The sequence below is a fragment of the Camelina sativa genome, chromosome 17 (genome assembly GCF_000633955.1).
Source record: "Camelina sativa cultivar DH55 chromosome 17, Cs, whole genome shotgun sequence".
Taxonomy (NCBI): domain Eukaryota; kingdom Viridiplantae; phylum Streptophyta; class Magnoliopsida; order Brassicales; family Brassicaceae; genus Camelina; species Camelina sativa.
Genome location: NC_025701.1, coordinates 1,575,052 through 1,591,579, shown reverse-complemented (window position 1 = coordinate 1,591,579; position 16,528 = coordinate 1,575,052). Strand labels below are relative to the sequence as shown.

Here is a 16,528-nt window from a genome sequence, read left to right as displayed (position 1 = left end):
AGGTCAACAAGGAAGCCTATGAGCGTGATGAGAGACGTTTAACTGAGCTGGGTAGACGAACTGTAGAGATATATGTTCTTTCCCATATCTTCAGGTAACAATGCATAATATTATTCTATACGGCATGCCATTGTGTTCTTCCTTTATGTGCTTATGTATCATAATTCAATATCTCTGAGAATTGCAGCAGTAAAATCGAGGTTGCATATCAAGAAGCTATTGCGCTAAAAAGGCAGGAAGAACTTATCCGTGAGGAAGAGGAAGCATGGTTGGCCGAAACCGAACAAAGGGCCAAAAGAGGAACAGCTGAGAGAGAGAAGAAATCTAAGAAGAAACAGGTGTGTGGTACTTTCTACTCCTTCTGTTTGTCCTGGACAAGTTGGTGGATGTTGATGGGAGTTTCTTTGGTTGTTGAACATTTTATAGGCGAAACAGAAACGGAATAAAAATAAAGGGAAGGACAAAAGGAAGGAAGAAAAGGTAAGTTTTGCAACACATGAAAAGGATCTTGGGGAAAACCAAAACGATGGGGAAGAAAAGGATTCTGTCATAGAGACAGCCCAATCCTCAGCTGAAAAGCCTGATACTCTGGGAGATGTGTCTGACATATCTGATTCTGTGGATGGTTCAGCTGACATTCTTCAGCCTGATTTAGAAGATAGGGATATTAGTCCCGTTCATTGGGATACTGACGCCGTAGAAATTCATCCTCCATCATCAGGAGGGAGCAGCAGAGGAAGAGGCATTTCCATATCTACACCCAATGGAACTGCAGAAAGAAAGAGTCTCTCCACTATGGATGATAGTTCTTCAACTTGTTCTAATGATTCTATCCGGTCGGGGGTTACTAATGGGTCGTACCAAGGGAATACCTTCCGAAACCAGAAGTCGCCAAACAAGTAAGCTTGTTTCTGGCTCCTCTTGCTTCCTTGTTTATTCTCAGTTCTGAATTATAATGACACACCTTGTGATTTGCAGAGGAAAGGACCAACAAGTAAAAGCAACATCTGATGCCCACAGTTTAGCGAGTGAGACAGATGATCAACCTTCAACACTTGGAACAGACCCAAAGAGTCGGAATCATTCTTCCGAGGCAAGCAACGCTGGTGAATCTGATTGGGTTGTTGTCTCCCACACCCAGGAGCCAGAGGGTTCTCGAAATCGTAGTTCTGTTGGGAAGGTTGGTCATGCGTGCTTTTATAGTTTGAAATTAGAAGTCGCTGACTGAATTATTGGTTTCATGCAAAGACTTCCAGAATTTTACAATGGTTGTCTGTTTTTAAATCCAGGAACGCAGCATGGCTCAAACCATTGTGAACTCGGTCGACATGGATCGACCTAAAGAGAGAAGCACTGCTGTACTTTCTTCTCCCAGAAGTTTTACCAAGAATTCTTCACCATTATTAACTCAGGCGAAACCGGAGAAAAAGAGCGTATCAACCGCAGACTCTATTCCAAACAAAAAATTAGTGTCAGCAACTGGACCACCTTCATCAAGTCAAGTAGTGCCTTCGTCGGATATTCGACCTCAAACGGTTGGTCTCAGAGCTGATATGCAAAAAACCTCTTCTCCAAAACAACCAGCAGCAACAACTACTATATCAAGGCCTTCTAGTGCTCCAATAATCCCTGCGATGCAACCTGCCCCTATCACTGTCTCCTCGTCGGTTCAAATGACAACATCCCTTCCCCGTTCGGTTAGCTCAGCTGGTCGTCTAGGTCCTGATCCATCCTTACACACTCAACAAACTTACACTCCGCAATCCTATAAGCACGCCATAGTTGGTAACTCTCTTGGTTCATCATCTAGTTTCAACCACCACCCAACCTCTCATGGAGTTGTTCCAAGCACATTGCCATCATCATCTTACTTGCAAACACCGACATCATCATCTTATCAGTCGAGCTTCCCTTTCAGTCAAGATGGTGGACACTTGTGGACAGGAAGGAATTCGAATTCTGTAAACATAGGCATGAACAAGCCTTATACAGCCGCCGCCACTACTAGCAACAGATCCCTGAACCACGTGGACATTCAGATTGCGCAGCAACAAGCACAAAGCTTGATGACAGATGAGTTTCCTCACCTGGACATCATCAACGATTTGCTGGAAGACGAACAGTGCAGCAACATGGTGTTTAACGGAAGCGTATTCAATCATCCATCACAACAACAACAAGTGTTCAACGGGGGGCAGCAGTACTCGTCATACCAGGGGGGTGATGCAGGTGAGTTATTTTCTGGTTCTGGTGGTGGCAGGTCGAGGAGTTTAGGAGAAGAAGGATTCCATTACATGCCAGGAGGAGGATATGTAGATGGGATGATGCCGACACAGTGGCAAATGGCGAACATGGACTTGTCTATGCTAGCAATGAGGAACAATAATAACATGGAAGATGCAACATCACCAGCAAATTACCACCACGCATACTATGGAATGGAGTCTGGGAACCCGAGTTTTTCGTCGGGGATAAACGGGTACACAGAGTTCAGGCCATCGAACGGTCATTGAGAGACAGACAGGGGGTGGTGTGTAGCCTCAGCAGTAGCGACTTGCGAGGAAATGAAGCAAAAGGAGAGAGAGAGGTGAACTGGGGGATTTGTAATGAATTTATAAAAGAAAAAAGGGAAAAGAAATCATGAAAATACAATTTGTGTAAAGAGAGAGTTTGTCTTTGGTCTTATTCCTCCTCCTCTACGTTTCAAATGAATTTCTTTTCTTTTTTACAGTAAAAACCTCTATGAATTAAATAATGTTGGGTCAATGATTTTATATTAATTTATAGTGATATTAATAGATAAATGAATTATAGATGTATTTTGTAATTGATAAAATTCTTCAAAACTATGAGTTAGAGACAATTTTACAAAATTAAGATTAGTTTTTTTTTTTTTTGGATATTATAGACTTTATGGTTTTGGATGGAACTCAAATTTTTATACTTTAGAAAAGAATAATGGACAATAAATTACAAATACTTGTGTTTTTTCTTGTCAATTTTGTCAAAATTTGATTGGGTCCTAATCATCAGTGCTAGTACAAAAAAAATATGTGAGCCCTTGAAAATCTGATTAAAAAAGAAAAAAGAAAAACAGAGAGGAAACAAAACTGGTGGAGAGGCACATCATCCACTCACTATCCTTCGAATTGAATTCCATCCCGAAAGAAAAAGAAGGAATGGATCTAGAATCGGTGAAACGTTATCTAGAAGGGGATGGAGAAGAAGAGAAGAAGACAAAAGTGGCGAATTTGCCACACAGATTCCTGGAGAGATTCGTAACGAATGGTCTCAAAGTGGATCTCATCGAGCCTGGCCGTCTCATTTGCTCCATGAAAGTCCCTCCTCATCTCCTCGTAAGTGCCCCTACGTACCCTTTAATGAAATCAAAATCGAAACCAACAATTTTTTCTAATTCATTTTTTTTGTTAATTGGGGAAAAAAATAGAACGCAGGGAGTTTCTTACACGGGGGAGCAACGGCGACTCTGGTGGATTTGATTGGATCTGCTGTCATTTATACAGCCGCCGGAGTTACTCATTCTGGTGTTTCTGTCGAGATCAATGTCTCTTACCTTGATGCTGCTTTTCTCCATGTACCCACCCAATTCTTTCTCTCTTTTTTTCTTTTTTTTTTTTGGTGTCTTCTTCTTTTAACATTGATGGTTAGAGATGGTTTAATTGGTGTGAATAATCAAAANAAAAAAAAAAAAAAAAACAGGAAGAGATAGAGATAGAATCAAGAGCATTGCGTGTTGGTAAAGCTGTTGCAGTTGTTAGTGTTGAGCTGAGGAAGAAGAAGACTGGTAAGATCATTGCTCAAGGTCGCCATACCAAGTACTTTGCTCCTCGTTCCAACCTTTGATCATTACTTACTCCTATTTTTTCTATATTCAAGAACAATTCATTTGCATAATTTATCTTTCTTAAATAAATTGTTCGGTTTGTTTTAGTCTGTGAGAGATCGAGGATCAATCATGAGGTTTCCACTCCTTGTGTGAGATTTACCCCCTCCCTTAGCTAGGATCCTCCTATGTGCAAATAAAACCAAGTGATGATCTATGTGTTTTTGTACTCTTTTTTCATAATAATAATACAAAAGTATTTTGAACTAGAAGATTACATTACTTTGCTTGTCTTATATTTTTATATGTATGTTTACATCTTCTCTCTCTCTTTTTTTTTTTGGTCTTTTGGGAGAATCGTTCTGATTTTTATACATACATCACGATGGATTGATCTCTTTTATCGGTTATTTAAATCGAATCGAACGGATATTTGTTTCCATGAGTGATGTGCAGTGAACCACGTCTTGTCGTACGTCTTACCATCGTTCTGCTCTTTTTTTTTAACTCTTTGACTAATAAATTAATTGAATAAATAAAACTAGTAAATTACTAGTATTAGACTATCATTCTTTAGCGATTTCTAATCTTCCATTATCAAATTTATTGGTGAGTTTTGTATTTATTACACGCTAGCTAGGTGCTACTCCCAAATAATCATTGTGACGGGCGTAAAACACGAGATACACGAGTTTGTTTTTTTTTGACATAAATGGAAAAGTTACTAAAAGGTCAGAATAGTGATGACCAAAAATGACGCAGGCCGTAGTGGTGGGATCAGATTTAGTAGTTGAGATATGTTGGAACTGTGTCTATTGCTATGGGTGTAGCAATAGCAATATGGGTGTAGACTGTGTGTCTATTGATAACAGTCTACACATGGTTTTTTTTAACACATGGTTTTTTTACACATGGTTGTTTTCATGTGTCTATTGCTATATTTTTTTATTTAAACACATTTTTGTTTTTGCATCTTTATAACGTTACACGAATTAAAAAATATCATTCATTCAAAAATATGGCTATACAGCCTATACTTAGTAGCAAATATTGTAACTAACATGATTATTATTGATATAAACTATATTTATGTTATATACAGTAGTATCAATTTGGCAATTTTACTCATCAAAACCAACCCCATATGCAGTAAGTCAGTCATCATTAAATCACTATATCATTCATGATGTCAAGTTCGTTCAAAAAAAAAAAAAAATCATTCATGATGTCAATTTCACATATATAATAGTATAATATATATATATATATATATATATTTATATTTATATCCCCCACTAGATGCATTCTAAAGAGATCAATTTCAAGAGAAAAAAGTCAAGACAAAATTAGACGAGAAGAGAAGAGAAAAATCAAAAGCTAGAATTCAATGTTGTGTTGAGTTAGTGCTACCCCTCGCAGTCTCAATCTTTTCTTCTTCCCCAAAAAATAACAATTTTGTAGACTTTTCAAACCCAAAGAAATGGTGAATTCTTCTGGTAATGCTCTTCCTGTCTCTTTCTATCCATTTACCACATATAATATTGTTCTTTTTTTTTTTTTTTTTATAATTCTCTATCTATTATTGAGTCTCTTGATTTGTTTGCTATACAAGGAACAACAGATGTCTCTGGTGGTGGTTGTAAATCAGCTCATCTCTTCCTCGCTTCTCTTGGTGGTCTTGCTGCCGTAGTAGCTGCTGCGTTTGCCGGAGAATCACTCCTTCGCCGCCGGAAACTCAATCATCAAGGTGATCCCATGGGGAATAAAGAAGATAAAATCGCCCCTTTAATCGAGAGGAAAGATTCAGGTCGACGACCAAACCTCGAGAGGTTCTCCCACTATGTTGGTAAGTCGTATACTTACATCCTCGATCGATACATTTCAAGATTAACACTTCTGCTGATTTTATTTTTTAAAGAAAACATAACTGCAAATGTTTTCAAGTAAGAAGATAGAAAAAGAATCAAGATCGTCCAAACTATATTACTATAATAATAAAAATAGAAAGAGATTTAGTATTTCTTGGGCTCTTCCCTCCCTCAAATGATCATTTTCATTAGTGATCATGGAAAGTATATGCAAATAACTAATATATGAGGACTTGTATGCAAAAATAACTTGTAATATCTTGTATGGTAGCATTTGTATTTGGACTTTGCTGATAAAAGAATTTAAAATGGACTACATACATGGACAACCTCTCTCCATTAATGCTAGAACGACCTTTCACCCAAACAAAAAACAAATAAAAAACAATATTGTTAGAGACTTTTTGTATAATTTATATTTTAAGCATTATTTTATCTGTTGTATAAATCAATCATGTGATCATGTATTTGATTAGTACATAAACATATGTGTAAAAATGCAGCAAGACAGCTAGGATTTGAGGATCCAAATGAATACCCACAACTATGCAAATTAGCAAATGCATATTTGTTGAAAACAAAGGGGTATGATGAGAGTGTGTTTGAGTATTTGGTGAATGAAGCTGAGGCTGATTCTCTCTATGTTCGTCTCCTTGAAGAATTTGACCGATGCATTCTCACTTATTTTGCTTTTAACTGGAACCAATCTTCAAACCTCATCTCTCAGGTACTTAATTTTTTTATCTTTACTTTTATTTTAACGGAATACAATATAATTCGCGCAATTGCGTACATGAGTGTAACTTTATAAGGTAGTTTTGCTAGGTGGGTTAGGTTATTTTTTTAACCATGTGTATGAATAAAAAACATTATCATATAATTCTCTTTTGACTTTTATTTACCAAAAAAAAATGACAGGTGTTAAGCGATGAATCCGACCAGAAAGTACCAAAACTCAAGGATTTTGTGATGGCAGCGACGAGGTGACTGATTGTTCCATGCATTGAACGCATTGGACAAAAACAAAACTTGTAACGGGATGATAATATATAATCCTGAATAATAGTCAACAACATTGTAGAACACTAAAGTTGACCACTTCAACATGACTTGTAATTTCGAGTGATGGCTTTGTTTAGGAAACAGAGGTTCGAGAGAGTGACAAAAGACCTGAAGGTGACAAGGGTAATTTCGACATTAGTAGAAGAGATGAAAGCCATGGGAAGCGGAAGCTACGAGCCTCACTGTACGGAGGTAATGTCTCCGGTGGCTCACAGCAAACGAAGTCCCGTCCTCCTCCTTATGGGTGGTGGAATGGGTGCCGGGAAGAGCACCGTCCTCAAAGATATCCTCCAAGAGTAAAACACACCTTTTTCTCTCTTTTTTTTTTTTGTAGAACTTTTAATTAATCAGTTATGCAATTTTCTTGCATTTTCTTTAATATGTATATGTGTATTTGTAGGTCGTTTTGGTCGGAGGCAGAGGCGGACGCGGTGGTGATAGAAGCGGATGCGTTTAAGGAGACGGATGTTATTTATAGAGCTTTAAGCTCTAGAGGTCACCATGATGATATGCTTCAAACCGCTGAATTGGTACGTTGTTCTTAGTTCTAGACGTCCTCAATTGTGTGGTTTCATTTCAAGTAACATTCTAAATGCAAAATCAACCAACCCTGTAAATAAAAAACGTATATATAAGTCATAAGATATAAGAATATATACATCCATGATCTTCTTCTTTAACGTGCTACATATATTTCATGTATTTCCTTGTATATTTTAGGTTCATCAATCATCAACCGATGCTGCATCGTCGGTACTAGTAACGGCATTGAACGAAGGACGTGATGTGATAATGGATGGGACATTATCGTGGGAGCCATTCGTGGAGCAAATGATCGAAATGGCAAGAAACGTCCACAAACACCGATATCGAATGGGCGCAGGCTACAAGGTGTCTGAAGACGGGACAATAACCGAAGAATATTGGAAACAAGTCGGTCAAGAAGAAGAGGCCGCCAAACAAAATGGGAAACAAAAAATCTTGAAACCTTACAGAATCGAGCTGGTTGGTGTGATTTGCGACGCTTATCTCGCTGTAGCAAGAGGCATACGGTAAATATTTGATCAATTTTCACATTTCCGAGGATATTAACTAGCCGTTAGCTGATGTACTTATCTTGCTAGATTGCTAGTTGTGACCAAAATATTGTTTTCCTGAAAAATGTTACAGGAGGGCTCTAATGGTGAAGAGAGCAGTGAGAGTGAAATCGCAATTGAATTCACATAAGAGTTTCGCTAATGCATTCCCAAAGTACTGTGAGCTTGTTGATAACGCTAGGCTTTATTGCACTAACGCTGTTGGTGGTCCTCCAAGGGTAAATAAGTCAAAGTCAATTACCAATACCTAACGATGTCGTTTTCTAACATATAATATACTGACGTGGTTTTTTCTGATTGGTTGCTGGATGGAGCAGCTTATAGCGTGGAAAGACGGAAGTAGTAAGCTTCTGGTTGATCCAGAGGATATCGAGTGTCTAAAACGGGTCAGTAGTCTTAACCCGGAGGCAGAATCCATTTACGAGCTTTACCCGGATCGGAGCCAAATATGCAAGCCCGGTTCAGTTTGGAATGATGTCGTTTTAGTCCCGTCGAGGCCCAAGGTCCAGAAGGAACTTAGCGATGCAATTAGAAACGTCGAAAAGGCCCAACTGAAAAACTGATGATATTGTGAACTAGACCCTCGTAATTCATATCTTTTGGCATTTGTCATTTGTTTTGTTGTGATTTTCTTTTTTTTTTGTACTAGCTTCTAAAATAAAGTTAATAAAAGTATGAAAATGGAAATTTGAGTTTTTGTTCTAGCAGTGTAAAATGTTGTTTTCTAAAAATACGAAAAAAGTCATTGCATTATGAATCTTGTGAGAATTCTAATTGTTCAACCTTTTCTCTTACAAATCAGATTTGTACAATGAATATGACTTTGTAGATGACTCTAGCTTATATGGTTTGATCCAAACACCTAGAAATTGAATCTACAAGCCAAATAATGTATCATCTATAAACAACTATTTTTGTCACAAGTTAAATTTTTTATTTTTTTACTCATAATCTGATGTAAACAAATATGGTACTCAGTTAAGGAAAACTTCTTAAACTTATTAGACATCATATCATATATTATCCAATGTTCCAATCAAAGTCCTTAATTTCTAATGGTTCATTTGTATTACATAGGGTTAAATAAATAATTTTTAGAACGATTCAGGGTTGTTATTGAAACAAATAATAATACAGACCCTAAAAACAAAATAAGAAGTCTTAAAGACTAGGGTTTCTCAAGTGTCCACTATAAATACTTTTAGTCGAACATTTTTCTTCTATTTCTCTCTTGCAAAGTCCTCACAGCAGCCAACAGTTTCCAAGCTTAGCCGTTTTTAGGGTTTTTATCCATTTGCATAGATCTAATCATGGTGAGTTCTTCAATCTCATTTCTCTCAGTCTTCTCTGTTTACATTTTTCCCGGATTGCTGAAACTATCTCTCAAATGGTGAAAAAATCTGTTAGGCGGATGTTGAACAAGAGGTTGCTGCTGTTGAAGTGCCAAAGAAGAGGACGTTTAAGAAGTTTGCCTTCAGAGGAGTTGATCTTGATGCTCTTCTTGATATGTCTACTGATGAACTTGTCAAGCTCTTCCCTTCTCGTATTCGTAGAAGGTAAAGAAAAATGCCTTTTTAAAACCCTAGACTAGTCTCCGTTTTTCAGAGTTTGGAGATTTGTAGTTCTGACATTTTCTGTTTGCAAATTGTGTTTTCATTTTCTTAGGTTCTCCAGAGGTTTGACGAGGAAGCCAATGGCTCTGATTAAGAAGCTCAGGACAGCGGTAAACATTTCATTTTTGCCCTTTCTTGTACTGTAGTCAAGTAGGCTTGTTGGATGGTGTTACGTTTGCTTTCAGTGATTCGATTCTGTTCTCATGGCTTTGTGTAACTGGTAGCTAGTTGAATCTAGTTTTGTTAACCAATGTTTCGGTAGTCTGTTTGTGCTGTCTTAAGTTTGTTTAAGTTTTAATGAGTGAAATGTGGACTGTTATGATGTCTTGTTCTGTACATTGGTGATACCTTTCAGATTATGGAGTTAAATGCTAGTCTATGTCTTTACTGAAATTTATAACTTAGTTCTTGTTGGATTATACTGAGTGTTGAGTATGAATAGTTTCTGCATCAATTACTAAATTTTGTCGATCCTGTCTCTGGAGTTGAGCTTCATCTCTCTACTTATGTGTGTTGCATACTGTATATACCTTGACACTATCAGCTAAAACATTGGTCAAGTGTCTGATTACAAACTCGTTGTTTTTTCTGGTTGATTAATAGAAAAGGGAGGCACCACAAGGTGAGAAGCCAGAACCAGTGAGGACCCACCTGAGGAACATGATCATTGTCCCTGAGATGATTGGAAGCATCATTGGTGTCTACAATGGTAAGACATTCAACCAAGTCGAGATCAAGCCTGAGATGATTGGTCACTACCTGGCTGAGTTCTCTATCTCATACAAGCCAGTCAAGCACGGTAGGCCTGGTGTTGGTGCTACCCACTCTTCCAGATTCATTCCTCTTAAGTGAAGAGCTTATTATTATACTGTGGAATGTGTTTGTTGCTCGTTATATGATGGTCTTTACTTTTGCTTTCGCTAAGTATGTGGATCCTTGTTGTCTTTGATGCTTTATAAATGAGACTATTAGATATTTCATCAACAACTCTAGCTTTTGCGTTTTCATTTTATGTGACCAAGAATTGAAATCAATGGAGTTTTGTTATGTTTGTTGTCTGTTGAATATAGTTTTGATTTTTTACTTTGGTTTTGATCAATTGGTATAATTTTACGCTTACAATTTTCTTGCTAGTATCCTGTTAATAAGGCGATATATTTTTGTTGTTGCATTATAAACGAAAAATTGAAAACTGAAAACTAAGCTAAATGATCTCTAATTGAATGTGCAAAAGAGAGAATTTATCTTTGTACATGGTTTACTGGTTCACTAATACAACCTTGTGGTCTTAAATGGGCTTTCTTAAATTGGGCTGGCCTATTTCCGGCTTACTGGTTCACTAATACAATACTGTGCTCTTAAATGGGCTTTCTTTAATTGGGCTTGCCCTTTTCCCAATGTAAGTCTCTCTACTTAACCACTTTTGACTTGAGTTACCATCTCTTAACAAAAAGGTCTCCTCTTCTTCGTTGCTGAGAAATTCTAGGGTTTCTGAAATCAAGGAGAGAGATCAATCTTAATCTAACAATGGCAAATCAAGTGATCTCCGGAATCAAGGAAACACCACAATCGATCACCGGTGCGGCTCGTCCATGGGGTGATTTCCTCGATCTATCCGCCTTCAGCTTCCCCTCCTCTATCGCCGATGCCACAACTCGCCTGACTCAAAACCTTACTCACTTCCGCATCAACTACAGTATCATTCTCTCTATCCTTCTAGCTATAACTCTAATCACACGTCCCATCGCCATACTCGCATTCGTCGCCGTCGGTTTAGCTTGGTTCTTCCTCTATTTCGCTCGCGAGGAGCCTCTCTCGATCTTCGGATTAACCATTGACGACGGCGTCGTGGCGGTTCTTCTCATTGGTCTTACTATCGGGTCGTTAGTCACAACAGGAGTATGGCTCAGAGCTCTCACAACCGTTGGATTCGGTGTTCTGGTTTTGATCCTACACGCTTCGCTAAGAGGAACGGATGATCTTGTGAGTGACGATCTGGAATCACCTTATGGACCGATGCTTTCTACCGCCGGCGGTGGTAACGACGGCGCTCGTGGTGATTACAGTGGGATCTGATCGACACTGATTGATAACGAATTTGGTGATTTTAGGGTTTTGATGTTTGTAAATTGTCATTGTTTCCTCTGTGTTCATTAAAAAAAAACATTGTTCATGACAAATTTAATCATGTTGAAACCGGTTTAGAAATAGGATCGATCCTATCCGGTTCGTTGCTATTCTACAGTGAAATATCTTAAGCCAAAACCCTTTCTTACATAATCCTAAGATCATTAACATTTAGGCATCAAACCTCTGAGCTTCGTTATGCCACAATCTGCAGATGATGATATTAATGTGTAATGATATCATCAGCTTCCACTTAACTCTTTATGCGTTCTTTAGTTTCCCATTATCGCATAGACCGTATATCGCAAAAACGTTGTATGTCCTCCTAATCAGTAGGTACAATAACCACAAGAAACCATTTTGGTCAAAATATGTCGAGCAAGCAAGGTTAACATTGCCTGCTCGACAATAAACCCTGGGGTAAGTGTTTTGCATTCGATTAAACAGGTCCAAAACCTTATTTTGCAATTACAATTAATGAAACTCTGTTCCCAGGACAGAATACGTTAACCAGCGTAACAAAATCAGGCTCATAACCAAGTTTCATCATATCTTCCCAAGAACCAATACCGCAAGAAAGAATCGAAAACAATCGGATCTTCTTTCATCTCTACCGAGAGAGCTGGAGAAATAAATTAATCGGCGCAACTATGGATTTCACCACGGCCGGCGAGGAATCAGAATTGGATTATAATATCTTAGGCCCAAGCTCCTACAGGTTATGTCCGTGACATATTATTATGCTGTAAAGGCCCAATATTTCAGGCCCAATATATTAAAAAGTAATATTGCTTTAATTAATAAAATGATTCTAGAATTATTATTTTTCTAATCAGCTTAATAATTATAAATGAAATTTTGGCTATTTAAATAGTGATTTGTAATTTTTCTGGTAACCATTCTGAATAATAGCTATGATCTATGTTTTGTTAATTTTGGTGTTAAGAAAAAAAAAATTAATGATACGATGTGTTAGAAACTGTATGTTAAAAAGTGTAGATAATTATTTTCCTCATCTTCTAATATTTTCTTTTTTCGTGAGTGATATTATTTTCTGCAGCTTTCGTAGTTTCTAAATGTTATAGAGAATTTTGCTACCTTTTGTAATTAAAATTTGTTGTCTGAAAATCTATTAATTAATTCCATAAGCTTATTTTCTATAGAAAACTATTACTCCATTTCTAATTTCTCTTTAATTTTTTTTAAGTTTCTCTATATCCAATTCTTAAATAATGTATTATTCGATAATTTTAGTTTGGTGAAGAACCCTCTAGAGCATCAACTTGTCAAATTAATTATTGACCCCATCAACCATCGAACATGCTTCTGCCTGATCCAAGAAATATATGAATATAATTATTAATATACTGAAATTCAAAACATTTCAACGTAACTAATTGTCCAATGTTTGTGTTTACACATACACTTGTAGACATATTTTCTATATATATGCATGCATGTACGTTGAAGCGATACATTCATGAAAACTTTGATTTGTTCGTTTGGGATTCAACATCTTCTCCATGTGCTTACTGCTTCCCCATCTATTAGTATTCACATTCTCAATTTTCTTTTATTTCATATATATATATATATATATCATTCTTTATACTTTTTAACGTTGGACATCAAATTAATTAATATGTGCTAAGAGAGACATATTCTAGCTCCATTAAGATATTCATTGTAGAGAGGCTGTTTGTGTATAATTATGATACACATCTTAAATAAATTTAGTTGGTATAAAAGTTAACATTCCTGATTAATATAATGGGAAATGAATGAAAAACAAAGGTAATGAAATGAAGAGACCCATGAAGATGCACATGGCATTGCTCCCTCTCTTCCCTATGGGTCCTCTTTCTCTATTTTCATTCCTCCAACCAAGGCCAATTATCACTTTAATTACGAAAAAATCAAAATATACCATCAAAGTGAATCCTTTCCATGCATTTTTTTTTTAATTATATTCGATTTGATAATAACATATGTAGATTGTCATTATACCGACTTCGAAACAATGCTTGGGGGAAGTTTATTTTATGGTCACATACTCGATCGCTATGATCTTTACTTAGTTTCAAGACATGTAGAAACCAAATGTATATTTTTTTGCATTCCGAAAATACTGAAAACAGATTGTAATTAATAAAGAAAAGTAATGTGAGGATAAAGTTTCCTGGGTGGAATGAAAATCATATTTTACTAATTGGATATACACATTTTAAAACCACACACATAAGATGTTCAAATTATTACACATTTTCCATTACAAATGTCTCAAATATTTAACTTAAGTTCATTACACATAATAGCATACAAACTATATCTACATACAAAATCCAGATCAAAACACAGACAATCAAAAGAAATTGAACAATGTATTTTATCGTAAGAAAAAAAAAACAAAAACAAAAAACAATTAACACCAATAAATGTGATAACTCAAATATATAAGCATTACCACATAACCTTTTTGACTTCAAGCTCTGCTCTTGCACTTCTCCATTGCCCTCGGAGCTGAAATATTTTATAATTAGTAAGCAATAAAGGAGTAAATAAATTATTTACAGTGGTATATTGTGCGAAAATAATAAACGATCTATATAGACAGCAAATTAAAACCTTTACAATAGTATCTATTGTGTGAATATAAATTAATGCATCGGTCGAAAATACATACCGAGACCAATTGCGTCAGATCCCTTCATGAGACGTAAACGTTTGCATGTATCAACGAACATTCTAATAAACAATAAATTAGACCACATGGTTACTAATTATTGGAAACAAAATAAATGAAACGAATAAGTTAAGCTTTAATTAAATCGTAACTAGAATTGAAGAAGACTTACGGCCAAGGAACGTCGCCGACGAGCATCCAATCACCGTCTTTGTCTTCATAAGAGGGAACATAGTCCCAACTATTCACTAAGTCCATCAATTTCCTCTCATTCATAAAGTCTATCATCCCTTCTTCTCCTCCATATTTTCCTAAACAAATTATCTTAGCTTATTTAGTTTCCTCGATAAAAAAAAATTGGGTGCAAGATGTCAAATATACATTTTAATTCAGCTAACTAACTAAAAGAATTTTGGAGCTTTTCGATTCATCCTCAAACGAGACTAACATATGAAATATTACTTGATACCGGTACTTTATATGTGACTTATCATCATAAAAAATTAGAAATAACTAATCATATTTTTATTTTCTTTATATATAGTAACAACTAACTAATATAGTTAAAGATGCATGGTAAAAGAAATGTACAAATAAAACGTACCCATGGTAAAAGAGCTGAACATGTTGGACAAAGCATTAGAGAGCTCGTCGTAACTTTTATACATCCTCAAGTCGACTTTCCTCAAGTACGGTGCTCCGTCCATTGACACCTTCACGAACGCTGCCGCCTCTGGGCCACTGCTTGGTTTTTGGCACGAAACCATTACGTTCTTCCGGTATGATCTCACCGGTGGCCATCCCACAACTTGTGCCCTATATTATTTTTAAAAAAAGGAAAAACGGTTATGTTATTCATCAAGATTTTATTTATATAAACTAAAGTCAGTTATCGCCAGATCAATTTGACGTGATTTTCACATATGAGACTATGGAGTTAAACATAATTGAAAAATATTTGTGATTTTAGACGATTTTAGAAGAGAAAAAAAAAACGAAAAAAACATATCTTTAATGTAAATTTTAGTTTTTTTTCTTTGTTTATTTGCACTGCAGCCACCTTTACCAAAAGTTTGTTAGATTGTTAGCTTGGAGGAACATATTGCTCATCAAGCTTAACTCTCGTATAAAGATGTTATCATCTAAAAGAAAGAAAGAACCAAAAAAATAAATAAAGGAAGATTGGAAAATAAAGAAAAAAGGACAAATTAGTCAAAGTACTTGGCAGGAGGCTTGGCTGGATCTTTGGGACAAGAACTGATCTTGTCCTTAGAATCAAAAGTCACGACGCCATGAGTCGTAGATCCTTCTTTATTTTCAGGCTCATTGTTCAGATTCAGCTTCAGATCAACCGTCTCTGAGAACCCTCTCTTGTTTCCAGTTACGGAAGCCACCGTATCTCCACCGGGAAGACCTAGACACAGCTCAGTCTCCCTCAGATTCAGCTCGACACTGCCTATCATTATTAGCCTGTCTTCTTCTTCTTCTTTGGAAGGTGATGAGGAAGATGGAAAATTAAAATGGTTCTTTAAAATAATACAAAGTGAGAGATGAGTCTGTATTATATCTCTGTCGAGGAGTTAGCTGCATGTGTATGTCGTATTTAAGAGATCTTTGGTTAAATAGGTTTTTGACACGTGGATGAATCTAAGCCCTTTGATGAAGTCATCCTGCTCGAGTTTAGACTAATCACTGCTCACTTTATTCAATTTACTGTTTTTTTTCCTGTATCAATATTCAATTTACTGTTATTGGATCTTTCTTAAGATTTATTGTAGCTACATACAGAACCGTCTTAATTTTTGTTTTAGAGTTATAAATAATTCTGTAATAATTTTCTAGGATATTAAACTGCATATGATGGTGTCTCATATGGACTCAAACCTGTATATATATATGTGAACGATTAATTTGTTTTTTATTATATGTGGAAAACTACCCATTCTACTCTTTTAATATCACATACTTATTTTCGTATAGTTCCAAATGTAATGTAGTTTACAAATAGAGAGATTCTTTTGGGTGGCGAGGTTTCAGACATATCATATGAGAGTGTATCAGTAGATATGTACATTATTATTAGTATAATTATATTATGCCTTTTTGACTTCTAGATATAATTATTAACTATGTATATTTTTCATTTTGATTTCTTTTTCCGTAAGATTCTTCGCCGGAACCTTCCAATTATGCATATCACATCCACATGATTCAATTATTCATCCCACAATAAA

General features: G+C 36.1%; 6 protein-coding genes across 7 annotated transcripts in view; 5 read left to right on the top strand and 1 right to left on the bottom strand.

Moving 5' to 3' along the window:
- LOC104754563 (MATH domain-containing protein At5g43560-like) overlaps positions 1-2,766 on the top strand; it is a 6,720-nt gene extending 3,954 nt beyond the window's left edge. Inside the window, exons 9-13 of the mRNA XM_010476780.1 lie at positions 3-94; positions 188-338; positions 427-899; positions 979-1,180; positions 1,290-2,766. Of these exons, the coding sequence (XP_010475082.1) occupies positions 3-94; positions 188-338; positions 427-899; positions 979-1,180; positions 1,290-2,513 (2,142 nt within the window). The 3' untranslated portion in view covers positions 2,514-2,766. The remainder of the gene's footprint in view (positions 1-2; positions 95-187; positions 339-426; positions 900-978; positions 1,181-1,289) is intronic.
- On the top strand, positions 3,051-4,126 carry LOC104754562 (acyl-coenzyme A thioesterase 13-like). Its single transcript, XM_010476779.2, has 3 exons — positions 3,051-3,356; positions 3,449-3,595; positions 3,721-4,126. Exons 1-3 carry the CDS (start codon positions 3,180-3,182, stop codon positions 3,862-3,864), a joined length of 468 nt encoding a protein of 155 aa, XP_010475081.1. The 5' UTR covers positions 3,051-3,179; the 3' UTR covers positions 3,865-4,126.
- LOC104754561 lies at positions 4,790-8,526 on the top strand. Of its 2 annotated transcripts, none has more exons than XM_010476778.2 (9): positions 4,790-5,340; positions 5,466-5,690; positions 6,216-6,439; positions 6,631-6,695; positions 6,852-7,070; positions 7,175-7,304; positions 7,495-7,826; positions 7,945-8,089; positions 8,189-8,434. In XM_010476778.2, the coding sequence occupies exons 1-9, from the start codon at positions 5,325-5,327 to the stop codon at positions 8,432-8,434; spliced, it is 1,602 nt and encodes a 533-aa protein (XP_010475080.1). In that variant the 5' UTR covers positions 4,790-5,324. The 2 variants fall into 2 exon arrangements, with proteins under 2 accessions (XP_010475080.1, XP_010475078.1); XM_010476776.2 differs by having other exon boundaries at positions 4,791-5,340; positions 5,457-5,690; positions 8,189-8,526.
- On the top strand, positions 9,085-10,536 carry LOC104754560 (40S ribosomal protein S15-1-like). Its single transcript, XM_010476775.2, has 4 exons — positions 9,085-9,184; positions 9,279-9,427; positions 9,537-9,594; positions 10,088-10,536. The coding sequence occupies exons 1-4, from the start codon at positions 9,182-9,184 to the stop codon at positions 10,334-10,336; spliced, it is 459 nt and encodes a 152-aa protein (XP_010475077.1). The 5' UTR covers positions 9,085-9,181; the 3' UTR covers positions 10,337-10,536.
- LOC104754559 (PRA1 family protein D-like) lies at positions 10,907-11,734 on the top strand. The gene has a single exon (XM_010476774.2). It carries the CDS (start codon positions 11,012-11,014, stop codon positions 11,558-11,560), a length of 549 nt encoding a protein of 182 aa, XP_010475076.1. The 5' UTR covers positions 10,907-11,011; the 3' UTR covers positions 11,561-11,734.
- Positions 13,834-15,867, bottom strand: LOC104754557 (auxin-responsive protein IAA17-like). The gene is made up of 5 exons (XM_010476773.2): positions 15,516-15,867; positions 14,899-15,110; positions 14,467-14,605; positions 14,295-14,356; positions 13,834-14,131 (listed from the first exon to the last, which is right to left on the bottom strand). The coding sequence occupies exons 1-5, from the start codon at positions 15,755-15,757 to the stop codon at positions 14,094-14,096; spliced, it is 693 nt and encodes a 230-aa protein (XP_010475075.1). The 5' UTR covers positions 15,758-15,867; the 3' UTR covers positions 13,834-14,093.